We start from the raw sequence: 19,266 nt of genomic DNA on the forward strand, positions 1-19,266 counted from the left end.
AGTTTAATCTAAACTCAACTAACCCTGAAACATCAGCCTCCAGATCAAAGGCCTCACCCATCAGTAACTCAAGGATATCTACCTGCCAAATGTCATGCCCACTCATTTTCAACATAAAATTACAGGCACAACTTCCAATATGGACTAAAGAAATATTAAGGTTAATCTTACATGCTAACAGGATCCACAAATAATTTATGAAGATGGTTGATCCGAAGTAGAATATGCTACTTCTAATGGAAAAAAACAAACAAACAAACAAACAAACAAAAAGGTGTCTGATGTCAGGTTGCTCAGGGGGCTAACTACTTTGTAAAAGTTTGGAACTTCAAGCCCACCTTCATCAACAGGCAGATGAGAGGAAATGAAGAGTGAGTTGGTACCCAATGACCATTGATTGAATCAGTTCCTGCAACTTAAGTCTCTGTAAGAAACCAAAATGATGTCTGGTGCAGAGATGTGCATGTTGTTGAACATGTGGAGGTTCTAGAAGAGTGGCATGCCTGGAAAGAGTAGGCAGCTCCATGTCCTTCCCCACCTACCTTAGTCTGTGACAATCTAGACCTGGTTCTTCATTTCTAGCCTTTAAGATACCCTTTGTAGTAAATCAGCAGAAAGTAAAACAACAACCAAAAAAGATGAATACTAAAAAGAATTGAAAGCAGATCCTGCAGAAGTATTTTTATACACATACTGTAACAATGTGAATCAGAGTTCTCATAGGTTCAGGTTCATATATTTGGCATTGTTCGGGCAAGGTCCATCTTTGGCAAGAGAAATGTATGATTGGTGGAAGGCTTTTAGTGTTCATAGTCTCTCCCTACTTGCTGTTCCCTCTCTCTGCTTTGAATCTGCATTTGAAGATATGAGCTCTCAGTTTCTTGATTCTGCCACCATGTCTGCTGCTTGCTGTCATGCCTCCCCAATACAATGTACTCCCATCCCTCTGGATTGGGAAACTCTTGACTTTTCCATCTATAAGCTGCTTCTGGTCATGGTGTTTTATCACAGCAACAGAAAAGTAATTAATACACACATCATAGCAGCATTATTCCCAGGAACCAGGAGGCTGAATCAACCTAATCCTCATAGATGGCTGAATGGATAAACAAAATGTCACCTGTACATACAACAGGATATTATTCAAACTTAAAAAGGTAATTGTGTCACAATAGAACACAGAAGAATGCAAAGGACTTTATGTGAAGTAATTCACACATAGAAAGACACATATGATTTGTGGTGATTTAAAAGAAAATGGTCCCCAAAGGGAGTGGCACTATTAGGAGGTGTGGCCTTATTGGAGTGGGTACAGCCTTGTTAGAGGAAGTGTGTCACTGTAGTGATGGGCTTTGAAGTTTCCTATGCTCAGGATACAGCCTAGTATCTCAGTTGACTTCCTGTTGCCTGCAAGACATAGGGCTCTCAGCTACAGTCTACCATGTTCCCACCCTGAAGATAATTGATTGAACTTCTAAAACTGTAAGCCGGTCACCCCAATTAAATGTTTTTCCTATATAAGAGTTGCCATGGTCATGGTGTCTGTTCACAGCAATAAAAACCCCAACTGAAACATGATCTAAGTATATGGGGTATCTAGAACTGGCAAACCCACACAAACAGAAAGTAGAATAGTGGCTCTTGGGAACTGCAGAGACGGAAAGTGAAGCATTACTTTAAAGAGTATGCAGTTTCAGTTTTGCCAAAAGAACAAGTCCTAGAGACTACACAACAATGAACATAGATAGCACAACGTAACTTTATTATCAAGATGGGTAAGACTGTAATTCTATGTTATTTTACAATTAAAATTTTAAATATATCAATGTAGCATAATATAGTCTAAAGACAATCTGTGAGGTGTTAACAAAGAGGGCATAGGACTTTTTAATCCACTCCATTCTTTTCCTGTTGTGTCCACTTGTTTTATGGGCTTCCCCACCATAGTCCCAAGTGAGTAACTAGTATCTCATGTTTAATAACTGATTACCCACATTGATTTTCTAAAATATCATCATTTCTGCTAGCATAATAAACACAATATTTTCAAGCCTATATTTCATAGATGTCATCTACTAAACAAATTTTATATCTTGAACTGTCAAAAATGTAAAGAGCTATCAGTTGAAGAAACAATCTGAAATTAGTTTAAAGGACATAACTTGTTGTCAATTGCACTTATATTGAATGAAGATCATCTTACCAAAAGCTGTGGCCACATTTTGTCATGTACGCCTCCTCAATCATATCAAAGCAGATGGGGCTACAAAGAAAAGAGAAAAACCAATCACCAATAAATGTTTGTTAAGGCAAAGTACTACACATTGGAGAGGGCTAGTGACAAAGTCAATCAAATCAAATTTAGTATATGGCAAGGAGTTAAGTAGTCTAATTTCTCATCAGAAATTTACAGGACTATTAGTGAAAGTAAAATATTCAAGCTGACCCAGAGAGCAATAAATTCTAAAATAAGTGCCATGAATACACTTATATTATTCAAATATTAACCTAGCCCATATATGATGTCCTGATGTGAGTTAAATTTTGATTCCTATTCTCCTCTTCCTATAAGGGATCAAAATAATACTCAAAATCCCAGCATTCTTTGCAGTTAAGATTGGTCATAAAGAATATGATTAATGGATATAGGGTTATAGGTAAAACAAGTAACTTGCATGGTCTATATTTAACAAGATAAGTATAGTTAACAAACTAAACATTTTTAATTGGCTAGGACAGAATATTTTCAATGTTCCTACCACAAAGAAATGATAAATGCCGGAAGTGACAGACACACCAAATTGTCATTACATACACACTTGTACTGAAAAGCTGCACTCTAAGTATACAAAATAAGTATGCGTCAACTAAAATAAAAAATAAAGGGTGTTGGGGTGGCTCAGTTGGCAAAACATTTGCTTTACAAGCAAGAGGACCTGAGTTCCATTCTCAAACCCATGTAAAAGTGTGTGATTTGTAATTCAGAGCCAGGAAGGCAGAAACAGAATGGATGTCTGGTTTAGTCTAATTGGTGAAGTCCCAGCAAGAAGACTGCTTCAAATAAGATGAACAGCAATCCTAAAGAGGATATTCAGTTCTCTGGTGTGCTCCTGTTCATACATGCACTTGTGAAAACACACACACACACACACACACACACACACACACACACACACACACACCTACCTTTAGAAAGGTCCCTAAGGAAAACATATATATATTCAATTGTTATATTCCATCCACACTAATTTTGGATATGTCCCCAGCCATAGACTCTCTAGACTTACACAAATCTTGCCCTACATCATGAATGTGAGTTATACCTAAAAATCAAGTCAGGGACTCTTAAAATTCTTATGTTTTAGTATTTAACTTTATTGATTTAACTTCCCACAGTCCAACTGCACAAGATCAGGAATAAAATGATGAGGGAGCTATTTTTCAAACCCTAGGCATTCAATAGAGATCCTAGAAGGGTTAGTAGGAGTACAGCCTACCAGGTTTTAGTAAAGAATTAGTTCTTGAAACTTGCCTTCAAAGTGCTGCTTAATTTTAATTACAAAAAAATCAGAAAGAGCAAACTGGTCTTCAAGTTAACGATGTCTGCCACCAAAGTGTGTGTGTGTGTCTGTGTGTGTGTGTGTGTGTGTGTGTGTGTGTGTGTGCGCGCGCGCGCGCGAGCGCGCGTATATGCATGCTAGGCACTCAAATGAAAATATAACCTATGAACAGGAGGAAAAATAGTCAATAAAGAAGAGAAATTGATTACAAAGGAATGTCTGAATAAGTATTACTAAAACTGCCAATGACTACAGGGAACCATAACACAATATTGCCACTAGCAGTCAACATTCCACCCTCAGGACCTCCACTTAGATAAAGGCTGATCCTTGGCTCTGCAGCTACAAAAACTTCAAGAAGAGCTAGGGTTAATGAGTTTACTAAATAATTGCTTAGAGAGTCATAGAGGAAAAGAACACTATACAATCCTGTAACATGGGTGCAGGCTTTTCCAGAGAATTCTGCTTCAGCATGCCATTACAGCAGCTATGTATGTGATCCTATAGCTTTCTAAGTTACATTCTTCAAAGGACGTAATTTATTTATAAGTTTTAAAGGTTAGGTAAGACTTAAATTTTAAGTTTAAAAATTAAGAAAAACATGAACTACTTTATATTTCTTTATACACTTCTAAAGAATTCCACTTTGGTTTTATTAGATCATCATTTAGGTATAGATTAGAGTTGATATGGTAAAACCCTAGGCTGCAAGAAAAAAACAGTTCATTTACAGTGTTTAACATCCTTGTATGAGATGTCTGTAGGAAAACACACTATCTTTCTAGGACTTTTGACACTATAAGTTGTTGAAGTTTCTTGGTTCTCAGTCAGCAAGAAAGGCATACTAGATTAAGGGTTAATGGGACTTCTCATGTCACCTTAATTTTCCCTGCCATTTTAGCCTGTGAAAGTTACCCACCACTTAATACTGTCAATCTTTTGTAAGATATATAAGGCTACAAGCCATAAATATCTAAAATGTCAATCAATCCTACAATTAAATGTAAACTTATTTTCAAATATGATAAAGCTAACAGTGTTCCTGAAATTGAGTGTGTGACTTTAAATAACTGTTCTCAAGAAATGTTTGTGGAGGGGGCATGTCCTCATCTACTGCCTCACATCCCAGCCTCCCATTATGATTTGTCTTAGAACAGGCACAGCAGGGGGACAAGTAGTTAAGAAGGAAAACAACTTCTTACCTCTAATCAAGCCCATTTAAGAACCACTGAATAGTATGCTAGAGCTCAAGCTTTCTAACCACATAAAGGGAAGTACTGACATGAGATTCCAGATCTAATTTCTCATTTTGTCCCTTAGCTATCCCTCTTAAACAGCAGGTAAAAATCATTGTACTGGTGTTATAATAAAATATATCTCCTTTCAACCACTCTAAGGATAAAATGAGATGTGAAATATCTTTAAAAGGGTGTTATCAATGAGTACAATATTATTTGGACTTAAACCTCATTTTGATATAAAAGATTACAGTAATTTGAATTGGTTCACAGTCTGACATAGTATAGAAAAAGATAAAAACACCCAGAGACCAATTAGGAATAAAAGGGGTTGCTAAGACTACCTAATACACAACCAATTCCAAGAGTCTGATCAAAACTAAACATAGTTTAAGAAGTACAAAATAGACTCACTGGTTAACTCTTTGAATAGTCAATCTCACCAGAAAGAAAAATAATGAATTGAGATTCTTAGTGAAATATTAGCAATTTTAACTACAAATATCCATTGGATATTTTCTCTCTAGAACATAAAATATAATACCTATACAATATAGGATCAGAGAGTAGGCTGAATTCTTTTTATGTATTCTATGGGTTTGTATGGGTACTTTGCCAACAAGTATGTCTATGTACCACCTACATGCCTGGTGCCTATGGGGCCTAGAGAAGGGATTAGATCCCTTGGAAATGGAGTTACAGACATTTGTGAATTGCCATGTGGGTACTGGGAATCAGACCCCAGCCTTCTGGGAGAACAAGTCTCCTCTCAAGCCCCTAGGCTTTTTGTTTTGGTTTTTGGGGAATGTTGTTGTTGTTTTTCCAAACAGGTTTCTCTGTATTGTTTTGAAGCCTGTCCTGGAACTCACTCTATTGACCAGGCTGGCCTCAAACTCAAAGAGATCCGACTGCCTCTGCCTCCTGAGTGCTGGGATTAAAGTCATGAACCACCAACGCCTGGATCAAACCCCTAGGCTTAATGACCTTTTTATACAGCCAAGTGATGAATTAATAATCATTTAGTCTCACTCCTTAGCTGGTTAGTTTTAACTGTCAACACAACCTAGAACCCCATGGAAAGTGTCAACCAAGGGACTGCCTGACTAGATCAGGTTGACCATAGGCATGCCTGTAGGAGGTTTTCTCCATTCTTAACTAGTGTTAAGATGACCCAAGCACACTGTGGGCAGCAGCATAGGGTTTGGAGTCCTGAACTGTAAAGGAGTGGAGAAAGCCAGCTGAGTCATAGGCAAGAAAACTAGCAGCATGGAACATTCCTCTCTCTCTGCTTGACTGTGGATGAGACTCTTTTAAGCTCCTGCATTGATCTCTCCACAATAATGAACTGTAACTGAAACTATTAGCCAAATAAACCTTTTCTTCACTAAGCTGCTTGTAGTCAAGGTATTTGTCACAGCAACAAAAATGAAACCAGGACACACCTAATAACAAAAGCAAGTGCCAGCTGCTCCAATTCACCTCCAGTTCCCTATACCATAGCATGTATTATTCTAAAAGGGTTCAACAGTCAATGTCTAAATTATATGCTAATAACTGAATAATATTGACTTCTCACTTTTTACACCTTTTAAATGACCTAAGGACGCTGGTATATTTGTTTTCTTCTTTTTGAAAATGGAAACACAAGTAATGGCTAAAAATTAAATTCCACAAGCTGCCTATTTGTTTTACTAGCTTCTACCTTATCGTGTGACAGTACTGACTGGACAAGAATGCAAACACCTCAGCCGGGCAGGGAGTGATAGGTAGCACACAGCTTTAATCCCATCACTTGGGAGGCACAGGCAAGCAGATCTCTGAGTTCAAGGCCAGCTTGATCTACAAAGTTAGTTCCAAAACAGCCAGGGATACACAGAAAACCCTGTCTCAAAAACAAACAAACAAGCAAACAAGAATGCAAACATCTCTTAGATCCAACCATATACTGTTTAAATTGTATACAAATACCCACAACCATTCAACAAGTGTTACCTTTGAATCTAAACAAAAGTAGAAATACAAATTGTATTTCTGAAGAAGCAAGAAAGCATATCCAATCTGTCTCAATGGTTACAATCTCTAGCCCTATCATATTTAATAATACCATACAAGACCAACTCTAAAGTGAACCAACTTCCCCAAGAATAGTGTTCAAGCCAGTTTTCTATGTCATAAATATTAAGTCAATCAACAAGTCCCTTCACAGGAAAGGCCCAGCCAGGATTCTACTAGTTTTTGAGCAGAAAAGGTGAATTAAGCTCTCTTTATCCTACAACTAGTATTTAAAACCCAATTAAAACCGAAAGAATTCAAGACAATCAGATTCATCTTTTGCTTAAAGCCCCTCTTTTAGATGCCAAATAACTGAATTCTACTGTGTCATTCAAGATGCCAGATGTGATGCAATGACTATACAAGCGTTTTTAAACTCAGAAGTTCCAGTATATATACACAGCACTATAATAGTGTCGTGCAACACTGAACACTATTTAATAATGTGTTTCCCTCATTACGATAGTTGAAACGTGGAATTGGTGGTGAACAAATTTTGACTGCATTATTACCAACAATAGAATTACAAGTGTCCTACTCATTCAAAGAGGAGACATTTCACATTCCCACACCCAATGGGTACTTAAAAAGATCACTCTGTAAAACATCCCCAACCATATTTCGAGCACCATCTACTGTATTTACAATACAGAGCTGACCAGCAATTCCATCCCTCAGAATCTCAGGCAGTAGTCTTCTCCCTCTGAAAATCTAATTCACATGAACTACTCCAGACTGATGCCTAATCCACTAAATGACCAAAAAAAACCATTCAAGACCTGGACCAAATATTTCCTATTCTACATAATCACTTACTGGACCTCCACCTCTATCCTTAGGCAGTCCCTTACATGCCTTCAGTTCCCGGACACCAGCACCCACATCAGTATAACCCCATTTTGTCACTTTGTCTCTGGATCCAAGTCCACCTCCACCTCCCAACCACACTCAACCCGGCTCGAACCCAAGCACCACCAAGCTGGGCTCCCCACCGGACCCTGTCAGCTTCAGCATCGCACACTCGTGGTCGAGCGCCCAGGGACAGCTCTGCGAACCCACCAGACGAAGTCGTTGCTTTTGTCCTCGTAGGAGTTGTGGATCCCGTTGCAGAGCGGGGCAAGCAGAGGTCGCTTCCTACTGCTGCTGCTGCTGCTGCCCAGGCTGGAGCTGCTCCCTCCAACACCGGCGCTGGGCCTGGCCGCGCAGCTCAGCCGGGACAGGCCCGCGGACACCGCCCCGCCGCCGCTCGCGCTGCCGCTGCCGCGGACACCGCGGCCGCCACTAGCACAGGCCGCCCCGGGCCGCCGAGGCCGCCCGAGCCCGCGGCCGGAGCCGCCCCGCCAGACACCAGGGTCGCCGCCGAGGCCGCCGCGGACGGCGGCGACGGAGACGAGGATAAGGACGAGGAGGCGGAAGTCACCGAAGAGGCCGCCGAGGAACCGGGGCTCGTCCCAGCGGAACCCGAGCCGGCCTGGCGGCTACCTGACATCGTGCCTCCCTCCCTCCCTCCCTGCCTCTCTCCCTCGGCCCTGCGCTCTGAGGCGAGGGCCCGGACGCACCGCGACCCTCCGCCGCCCCCGGCGCTCAGCCCCCGAGCATCCTGAGGACGCGCCGGGAGGTGGGCCGGGGGAACAATAAAGTTGGGCTCTCCACCGCCGCCCCGCCGCCGCGTCCTACGCGAGGGGGCGGGGGAAACTATCACATCAGAGAAGCCATGACTGCCGAGGAAGCCGCCCGGGTAGCCAACCCGGGCGCGCCGAGGCGGCCGTGCTTGCGCACGAGCGGCGGAAGGGGCGGGGCACCCGGGGCGGCTGCGCACGCAGGGACCGGAGCTGCGCTGTGCCCAGAGGCCCGGCGTCGGGTTCAGCGTGTGGAAAGCTGAGTCCCTTCCTGACGCAGCAGAGGGATGGCCGTCTTAGTAGAGTCAAAGGGTGGAAGGGAGTGAAGGGAAGGGAGAAGTAGCCGGCTTGGTCTGAAGGACCAGAGACTCTCGGAAAGCAGCGGCTTACGCGTCCCCTGAGCTGAGCGGACGCTGGCGGATTGCTCTGTTAAACCTGAGGCGGGCGGTGCGGTGCAGTGGTGTCTGCGCATGCGTGCGCGCGGGCGCGCATGCGGATCCAGACTGGGAACTAGTGAGATCGCTCCTCGGTATCTCCTGAGGCTTCCAGTTGTTGCCCAGTGGTGTGGAAGGAGTAATTTGTATTTCTGCTTTTGTTTAGCTTCAGAAGTCCTATAACAAGAAATAGGGGGCCAGTAAGGGCAGTGGAAAAAGGTTATGAGCCATGGGTTTCAAACATTTTAGGGTACCAGAAATTATTTGACTTGTCACTTACCTAAATTTTCAATGATATTTGGTAAAGTCTCTTTGATAACTCCTGGTTTGTTTTCATAGAAGCCACAAACCTAGTTTCGAACTAAGTCCTTCCTAGAGATTTCAAACTAAGCCTAAGCCTTGCAGGTTTGGGGGGGGGGACTTCTGCCAGAGACGCCTTCTGGACATGGACATATTGGAGGGAGAACTCACGGTATTTAATGTTGCATCTGTCCGATGACTTATTTGTTGTAAGCCCATTTTTCCTCACATTAGGGACTGCTGTCTTGAGTTCTACAGCCCTAATTCTAGGAGAAATGGGCCTACAACAAATAAGTCACCAGATGGGTACAGACATTGTCTTTGCCTTTCAATGTAGCGATTATTGTAAACCTTTGGGCCACCTCGTTGAGTTGAGAGGTCATCAGCCCTGCAAATCCCTCTAGCTTTTGAAGTTTTGGAGAGTTTTGTGAATGTACAGTGCTGAGTAGCAAAATAAAATTTAATGCCCAAACATTTTTCCAAAGTCATTGGGTCAAAAGAGGGTGTAAGTTGTGAAACTTTTTTCTTTTGTAATCTCTCAAAAAATGCCCCGGGGCTTTTGGACCCTGAAAAACGTCCATGGTCTTACACAAATTAGTGAGTTTGAGCTGCACCCCAAATTCCAGTACTAAGGTACAGGTAAAAATGTTTAGGGCCTGTAAATGTGTGTACACATTGGGGTCCCAGTCAGGGTGCTTGGAGAAAGCTGCCACTAAAGCAAGGCCAAAAAGACCTTCCTTGCCTCTGCCCTAATATCTTCCCTTTCATCGGAAGTAAAAAGAGTTGGAGTTGCTGGCAATCTTTCCAGGTGGCATGGACAGGCTTATCAGAAAAAGGTGGGTCTGGGTCCTCCAGTTATAAAGATTTGAAGCAGAGAAAGAAACAGACTAGAAAAGGATGACACCCTACCCCTAAGTCGGCAATTCTCAACCTATGGGTCTCAGGCACCTGGGAGGGCCAAAATCTCTTGGCCCAGGTCCCAGGGACTATCACATGGCAGGGAGACGTTTTTAACAGCATTCAGAAGGAGTTACCTGCCAGCAGAATCCTGAGAAAATTTTAATGACAGAATTTTAATCAATGAAGTTAACCTTTTGGGGAGATGAGACAAAACAGCAGTAGAAGCAAAAATCAAGAAAGCAGATAACTTCCTGGGTCAAACTTGCCTCTCATCGAAGCTATTCATACAGTTGTCCAGCCATTCTTTCAAGCACAACCGAAACCGAATGTCTCATTCAATAACTGAACCAGGATACAAGGATTCCATTATTGGCCCCAAACTTAGTGTGAGGGGACTGTGTTGAGTGTAGGATAAGAAAACATTCAAGTAAGCATAACCATGAAATGACTGAAGATCAACAAATGAGAAATCTTTGGAAATTAGTAAGAGGATACTACACCAATCCTAAGTAGTTCTAAAGACCCATTGCTTGATAAACTTTTATGTTATATTGTTATAACCAAATATCCAATGTGCGTTGCTTGTCAAAAAGATTTATTCATAGTTTGAGAGACTGAAATTCCAAGATTGGGTAGCAATATCTGGCTCACTTCTAGTGGCTGTGTCACAATCTGGCCAAAATCCTAGAGGGAAATAGTCTGATGCAAAGGAGCCCAACAAATATGTGGTGGGCTTGCTTTGTAACAATCTGCTCTGCTCTTGAGAGGATGGGCTGTTCTCCCTAAGACCACCATTGATCCCTGTCCAGCCAGTACCTTCGTGACCTGCATGTCTTCCACTATCGCCTCCCTCTTAAAGGTTCTGTCACCCCAGCACAACCTGGGACCAGTCTCTGTTTTGTAAAATCATTCAAACCATACTAAAGCCATAGTTAGAACATTTGCTATGACCATGATTCTCAAACATTTGTGTAGAGAAGAAACATCCATAAAGCTAATTTTAAAACTATAGATTCCTGGATTCTATCATATTTTGACTCTATAAGCCTGGTTTAGAGCCTGTAACTATGCATTCCCCAATATCCAAGTGAGCTAATGCAGGTAACTAACATTGTGCATTAAGAGTAACTTTGGGCTACATGATGAGAATCTGAAAACAAAACAAAAAATAAAAAGAAATGTAAAACTCTGGTTAATAATGTAGGGAATGCAAGAAAAGTGAAGTAATCTCTTTCAGGGGTATATTCCCAGGGGGAGGGGTGATACAATACAGCATGTCTCCTAGACACAAATCAAGAGAACTTGAAACCTATCTTCAGTAAAATACGAAGTTACAAAAGGAAGCTGAGCAAAATATGATGCAATTTCCCTTCATACTAGATAAATAAGTAGAAGTGCACAGTAACTTCTGTTGGCAAGATCTGTTAGGAAAGCAGAAAAGAGGAAGCATAGTGCACACAAATGCGTGTATGCACATAACACAAGGAAGCAAGACAACGCAGGAGAAACAACGAATAGTTTAAAAACTAAACATACTAAACCCAAATAATACAATACCATAATGTTAAATGTATTTAGCCCATGAAGTGTAAAAACAAAAAATACATAGTAAAGACAAAATCCAAAATCTAGCAAAAGGAACGAAGGTAGAATGGAATGATTGACAAGAGATTGGAACTTTCTGGATCTGTTCCTGAGATAAAATACCAAATACACCATTTTAATGAGACAAGATTGCTGGTTTCAATCTGCTGCAGGCTCTGTCCTTTGCAAACAGCCTCTATATCCAGAAGTTCTTCACAAAGCTTCATCTGCCAGACTCACCTAAAAGATCCAGAGCCTGATTGCCCTGGACCTGACTGTCTGATCAGGTCTCTCAGGGAACAATAGCTTCCAGATGATATCTTGCGATGATGTGGTATAATTGACATGCATTGGTCTTGTGAAGAAGACATAGGATTAAAGTGATAAATTGAGAACCAGGCCTGATGGTGCATGCCTATAACCTGAGGTGCTAAGACAACTTTTTGTTTGCTGTTACCAACTACCTTACAAGAAGCAACTTAAAGAGAAAGGGTTGGTCACAACAAACAAGAAGTAATTTATATAGGATGTATAAATGATAAGTAAATTATAATGAAACTATTGAGGTGGATCCTAACCAACTTAAACTGATGTCTGTTAAGGAAGAATTTGGCCATACAAAAAATACCATGGGTATATGAACACAAAATGACCATGTGGTCACAAAGGGAAAGCTGTCACCTGCAAGCTAAGAAGAGCAACCACAAGGAAAAGTAAATCTGTTAATACTTCGATCTTTGACTAGCTTCAGGTACTAAGAAAATGTCTTTTGTTCATGAAGGCAGTTGTGTTTTTGTTATGGTAGCCTTGCCAACTAATATAGATAAGCAGGAGCCACTGAACAGAGATCTTTATTCACAGAAGCTGGAATCATGTGTTCCATTTGCATTACTAATGTAAAATGTTTCTTTCTTATAAAGATAGAAAACTTGGTGGGGTTTGCTGAGGACAACAAATCAGTTTTTTCCCCATGAAAGGAGAAATAATAATCAATGGCATGGAGATGATTATGAGGAATTTAGCTGAAGGCCCTGAAATAATTATTAAGAAAAATAAGGCATAGTAAGCAACATGAAAAACTATAAGAATAAAACTCCCACATATGAGAGACCAAGGTGTAATGAGTCTTCTTCTGTCCTTTCCGGGAGCTCCCAAATAATGATATGGAGACTTCTTATTAATTATGAAAGCTCAGCTTGTAGCTTAGGCTTGTTCCTAACTATCTCTCATAACTTAAGTTAACCCATTTATATTAATCTACATTCTATCGCATGATATTAGCTCTCTTCCATCTTGCACTTCCTGTTCCCTCTCCCTGTCTACTGGCTTCTCCTGCTTGCCTACACTCCTCCTCCTCTTCCTTTCTATCCCCAGAAATCCCACCTATACTTCCTGCCTAGCTCTTGGCCATTCAGCTTGTTATTACACCAATCACAGCAATACACCTTCACACAGTATACAAATACCCCACAACACAAAGGCCATTGCAAAGAGGCTTCATCTCTGCATAAGACTTTGGACTGATGGAGAAGAACAAACCTAAAGTCTTATTTAGTCATGGAGTCTGGGACCTGAATCCTATCATCCATTCATTCTACTTCTGGTGATATTAAGGAACTGAAGCCTTTTTTATTTTTCAGTCCAGCTATACTAGATTAAGCCAAACTCTCAAAAGCTTAGTGGAAGGATTTGTGTCACCTTGACACAAACTATAGTCATAAGAGAAGAAGGAGCCTCAGTTGAGGAAATGCTCCATAAGATCCTGCTGTAAGGCATTTTCTCAATTAGTGATCAATGGGAAAAGGGCCATCTCATTTGAGTGGTGCCATCCATGGGCTGGTGGTCCTGGGTTGTATAAAAAGCAGGCTGAGCAAATCATGTGAAGCAAGCCGATAAACCAGTTTTCTTCCATGGCTTCTGCATTAGTTCTTGCCTCCAGGTTCCTGCTATGTTTGAGTTCTTGTCCCGACTTCCTTCAAGTAACAGTGCTGAGGAAATATAAGCCAATAAAATCCTTCCATCCCCAAGTTACTCTATGGTCATGGCATTTTGTCAGCAATAGAAACCCCAACTAAGACACCTGGGAAGTTTCATCTACAACCCAGTCTTCAATGTATTTCATTCTGAGTACTTCTGCCAAAAAATGGTTCAAAGATGGGAAAACGGCTCAAGAAAGGGAAGCTTCTGCTGGAAGAGCTAAGAAAGGAAGTCTGGTTTCGCCACTGACTCAGAAGCATGAAGTATCAGATAGGGACTGAAGCTGGTGCTGCCAGCACCATTGTATCAATCATCCAGCTACCATTCGAACCTAAGAATAAGCCTGCGTAGATAAAGCAGTTAAGGAATGACTGGACATGAAATTCTGACTACATAATGTTAGCTCTGAAGTTAGCCAGGCCTGATAACAGCATTAGCCTAAAAGCTATAGTTATGTAGGTAGTAAATGCCTTTACTGCAATCCTTGTACTTAGCATTGTAATTGCCAGTATTTTTTCAACTAGGCTGTCAGACTCACGAATGTAATGACTGTCTTTTCAGCTCTATTCCCAGTATCTGGTAAAGTACCTGACTCATATTGTCAACATATGCTTCCTGAATGGATGCTAAGTTAATTTTCCTATTTAAGTGTTTTAGAGACTAAACAACTGTCTGTGTATTTATATCTTTACAACTTCACAATTATACTGTACGTATAAAGTGAATACATGACTCAGAGAACTCATATTATCCTCTAAATATCATGACTTATATTTTTGGTGGATGATGACATTTAATACACTCTGTAACACCTCCACAAAAATCTACCCAAAAGATATATTTTCCACTTATCTGTTCACATCCTGTCTATCACCTCGGACCAGACCTAGTAGCACTCTGATTTGGAATCCTCCCATAGATCCTTATTTGTCTTTCTCCTTGGAAGCCTTTCGTGCCTTCTTCAGGTTAATGTTACTTGTTCATCTGTCAATTCTCTCCATAACTCATGGTCTAAGCTTGTGACTCATTGGTTTATTGCTATCTGACAAACTATGTTGGGTCTACAGACTTAAACAGCATCTTATTTGGTTCAAGACTGTTCAGTCCGGCTGTTTCTACTGAGCTTAGCTTAGAGATCCTTCAAATTTTGGACATTCTTAAGTACCTGCACTCAGCAGCTGGGCTAATTGGTTGGTGGATACCTGGTCTGTGGTCACCTTGGCTAGAACAGAAACAATTTTGGTATGTTATGTCTTACGTCTTGGGGGAGAGAAGTAATCAGGATAGTTGCTAGCCTTATGAAGAGTTCGTTCTCATTAGAGAACCAAACGTATGTAATTATACTTTTCCCTTAAGTATGGGGGAAACAGGTCTATGTGAATTGAAAATCACTTCACTCCATAACATTGCCACTACTAACTTCAGGGAAGGCACTTCTGATGTTTCTTTCCTTATACTGCACATGCTTTTTGTTATTGTTTGCATAAATTTTTTAATAAATTAAGGATTTCCCATATTTCCCAGCTGCTGAAGAGTCTATGGAGATAGGAATTCCACTGTGTCAAGTGATTCTTCTGGATATAGTTGATCATATGCCATTTATAATAATTTGGTAATGTCATTTTCCCACATAAAAAATTCTTCCTGGTCATTATAATATCTGAAGCATGCTAATAACTCAATTTCTTTTATTTTATGACTTTGGTACCTATATTTGCAAGTGAAGTGGGTCATAGTTTTCTACTCTTGTGCTTTTCCTGATCAGTTTATAGATCTAGCTTTTATTAGCTTTGTAAAATTAGTTGAATAACTCCTTTCTTCCACACTTGTCTCTGGAACCTTGAAAATGATTATGCCTATTTTTAAATTTTATTATTTGTTTTCATGAATTTGCTTATGTTGTTATTTCTTAATTTTTAAATTTTTATTTATTCTTCTCTCACATATTGCATCCTGACCACAGGTTTCCCTTTCTCTTCCACTCCTAGTCCCTCCCCTCTTCCACAGGATTGTGGAAGCTCTGCCTAATATTTGGCTGTGGGTCTCTGTATCTGTTTCCATCACTTGTTGGATGAAGCCTCTGTGATAATGATTATGCTAAGCTCCTGTTTCCAAAGATAGCAGAGTATCTTTAGGAATCATTCCATTGACTTTATTTATTTATTTATTTATTTATTTATTTATTTATTTATCTATTTGTTTTGCTGGTCATGCTTGACTCTATCTTAGGTCTCAGGGATATCCAGCCTCTGATTCCAGGCCCTCCAGGCAGTGTCAGAGGTAGTTTCCCTCTTGTGGCATGAGTCTCAAGCTAGACCAGTCATTGGTTGGCTACTACCTTAATTTCTGCAATATTTTTACCCCCAGCACATCTTACAGGCAGGAGAAATTGGGCTGGGTTGTTGTCCCAATCCCTTCATTGGAAGTCTTGCCAGGTTGTAGGAGATGCCCAGTTTGGGCTCCATGTGCCCCATTACTAGGAGTCTTAACTAGGGTCACCTTCATAGATTCCTGGGAGTTTCCAGTGCATTAGGGTTTCTATCTCATCCCCAAAATGCCCCCGACCCTGATTGCAGTCATCTCTCCCAGTACTCTCTCCCTCTATCCTCCCCTCACCCCCATGAGACCTTCTGTTCCCATCCCCACTTGCCTCCACTTCACCTAAGATATCCATTCTACTTCCCCTTCCCAGGGAGATTCGTGCATGCCCCTACCCTTTGAGATCTCCTTGTTACTTAGCCTCTCTGGGTCTGTAAATTGTAACATGATTACCCTTTACTTTACAGCTAATATCTACTTATAAGTGATAACATACCATATTTGTCTTTCTAGGTCTGGGTCATCACTCAGGATGATTTTTTTTCTAGTTCTATCCATTTGTCTGCAAATTTCATGATGTTATTTTTCTTAACAGCTGAGTAATACTCCATTACGTAAATGTACCACATTTTCTTTATCCATTCTTTGGCTGAGGAACATGTAGGTTGTTTCCAGTTTCTGGCTGTTTCAAATAAAGCTGCTGTGAATATAGTTGAGCAAGTGTCCTTGTAGTAGGATGGAGCATCCTTTGGGTATATGCCCAGGGTAGCTGTACAAGTTTGCACTCACACTAGCAATACAAGAGTATTCCCCATGCTCCACATCCTAGCAAGCATCAGCTGTCACTTGTGGTTTTGATCTTAGCCATTCTGATAGGTGTAAGATGGAATCTCAGAGTTGTTTGGATTTGTTATTTCCCTGATGGCTAAGGATGTTGAATATTTCTTTAAGTGCTTCTCAGCTCTCTGAAATTCCTCTGTTGAGAATTTCGTTTGGATCTGTACTCCATTTTGAAATTGGCTCATTTGGTTTCTTGAGTTCTTTATATATTTTGGAAATTAGCCCTTTAACATATGTGGAGTTGGTGAAAAGTCTTTTCCCATTCTGTAGGCTGCAGTTTACCTTATAGAAGTTTTTTGGTTTTATGAGGTCCCATTTATTAATTGTCAACTTAGTGCCTGCACTATTGGTATTCTGCACAGGAAGTTGTCTCCTGTGCCAATGCATTCAAGGCTATTTCCTACTTTCTCTTCCATCAGGTTCAGTGTAACTAGTTTTATATTGAGGTCTTTGATCCACTCAGACTTGAGTTTTGTGCAGGGTGACAGATGTGGATCTATTTGTCATCTACATGCCGACATCCAGTTAGACCAGCACCATTTGTTGAATATGCCTTCTTTTTTCCAATGTATGATTCCAACTTCTTTATAAAAAATTAGATGTCCATAGACTTGTGGATTTACATCTCCATCTTCAATTCAATTCCACTGGTTAACCTGTCTGTTTTAATACCAATGCCATGTGTTTTTATTACTATGGCTCTATAGTAGAACTTGAAATCAGAGATGGTGATAACTCCAGAAGTTATTCTATTGCACATGATTATTTTAGCGATTCTGTATTTTCTTGTTTTGTTTTGTTTCATTTTTGTTTGTTTTCATATAAAGTTGGTTAGTGCTCTTTCAAGGTCTATAAAGAATTGTGTTGCGCTGGGTGTTGGTGGTGCACACCTTTAATCTCAGCACTTGGGAGGCAATGGCAGGCAGATCTCTGTGAGTTAGAAGTCAGCCTGGTCTCCAGAGTGAGTGGCAGGATAGGCTCCAAAGCTACACAGAGAAACCCTGTCTTGAAAAAACAAAAGAAAAAAGAAAAAAAAGGAAAGAAAGAATTGTGTTGGAATTTTGATGGGGATTGCATTAAATCTGTAGGTTGCTTTTGGTAAGATGGCCATTTTTGCTATGTTAATCCTACCCATCCATGAGGATGGGAGATCTTTCCATCTTCTGATATCTTCTTCAAAGACTTGAAGTTCTTTTCATTCAGGTCCTTCACTTCCTTGATTAGAGTTACTCCAAGGTATTTTATATTATTTGTGGCTATTGTGAAGGGCGTTGTTAACCTGATTTCTTTCTCAGCCTGTTTGTTGTTTGTACATAGGAGGGCCACTGATTTTTTTTTGAGTTAATCTTGTATCCAGCCACTTCAATGAAGGGGTTTATCAGCTGAGGAGTTCCCTGGTAGAATTTTTGGGGTTGTTTATAATGTTTGACTTTGGGTGAAATGATTCGTAGATATGTTAGGTTTGTTTGAGTCATAATGTCTGTTAGCTCTATTTAGTTTTTGTCTGGATGATCTGTCTGTTGATGAGAGTTAGATATTTAACTATCCTTCTATTAATGGGTAGAGTTTGATGTATCATTTAAGCTAAAGTAATGATTCCTTTACAAATGTGGGTGCCCTGGCATTTGGGGTCTAGATATTCTTAAACGAAAAGTCATCCTTGGTAGATTTTTTTCATTGATGAATATGAAATGTCATTCCCTATATCTTTTGATTATTTTTATTGGAAATCTATTTTTTTAGATATTAGAATGGTTACATAAACTGGCTGCTTGGAAAATCTGTTTCCAATCCTTTACTCTGTGGTAATGCCTATCTTTGATATTGAGGTGTGTTTCTTGTAATGTAGCAAAAGGATGGGTCCTGTTTTTGAATCCATTCTGTTAGCCTGTATCTTTTTATTGGGAGACAGAGTCCATTGATACTGAGAGGTATTAACAACCAATAATTGTTAATTCCTGTTATTTTGTTGTTGTTGTTGGTGGTGGTGGTGGTGGTGGTGGAGGTGGTGGTGGTGGTGGTGGTGGTGGTGTGTGTGTGTGTGTGTGTGTATGTGTGTGTGTGTGTGTGTACAGACATACAAGCTTCCCTTCTTTTGGTTTTTCTGGTGTTAACTTGTTTATTTCCTGGGTTTTCTTAGGTGTAGTTAACCTCCATGGTTTGGAGTTTTCCTTCTAGTACCTTCTGTAGAACTGGAATTATGCATAGATATATTTAAATTTAACTTTGTTATGCTATATTTTGTTTTCTTCATCAATGGTGATTGAAAGTTTTGCTGGGAATAGACTTGTAGGCTTGCATTTGTCGTCTCCTAGAGTCTGCAAAATATCTATCCAGGCAATTCTGGCTTTTACTGTCTCCATTGAGATGTCTGTGGTATTTCTAATAGGTCTGCCTTCATGTATTACTTGGACTTTTCCCCTTGCAGCTTTTAATATTCTTT

At 40.4% G+C, this 19,266-nt stretch overlaps 1 protein-coding gene across 1 annotated transcript in view; it reads right to left on the reverse strand.

Annotated features, from left to right (window-relative positions):
- The window catches only part of Cop1 (COP1 E3 ubiquitin ligase), a 106,690-nt gene extending 97,789 nt beyond the window's left edge, over positions 1 to 8,901 (reverse strand). The window contains 3 exon segments of the mRNA XM_027417272.2: positions 2,204 to 2,263; positions 7,910 to 8,109; positions 8,112 to 8,901. Coding sequence (XP_027273073.1) covers positions 2,204 to 2,263; positions 7,910 to 8,109; positions 8,112 to 8,339 — 488 coding nt within the window. The 5' untranslated portion in view covers positions 8,340 to 8,901.
- Between the last annotated feature and the right edge of the window lie 10,365 nt (positions 8,902 to 19,266).

The sequence above is a fragment of the Cricetulus griseus genome, chromosome 5, assembly GCF_003668045.3.
Source record: "Cricetulus griseus strain 17A/GY chromosome 5, alternate assembly CriGri-PICRH-1.0, whole genome shotgun sequence".
NCBI classification, from domain to species: Eukaryota; Metazoa; Chordata; class Mammalia; order Rodentia; family Cricetidae; genus Cricetulus; species Cricetulus griseus.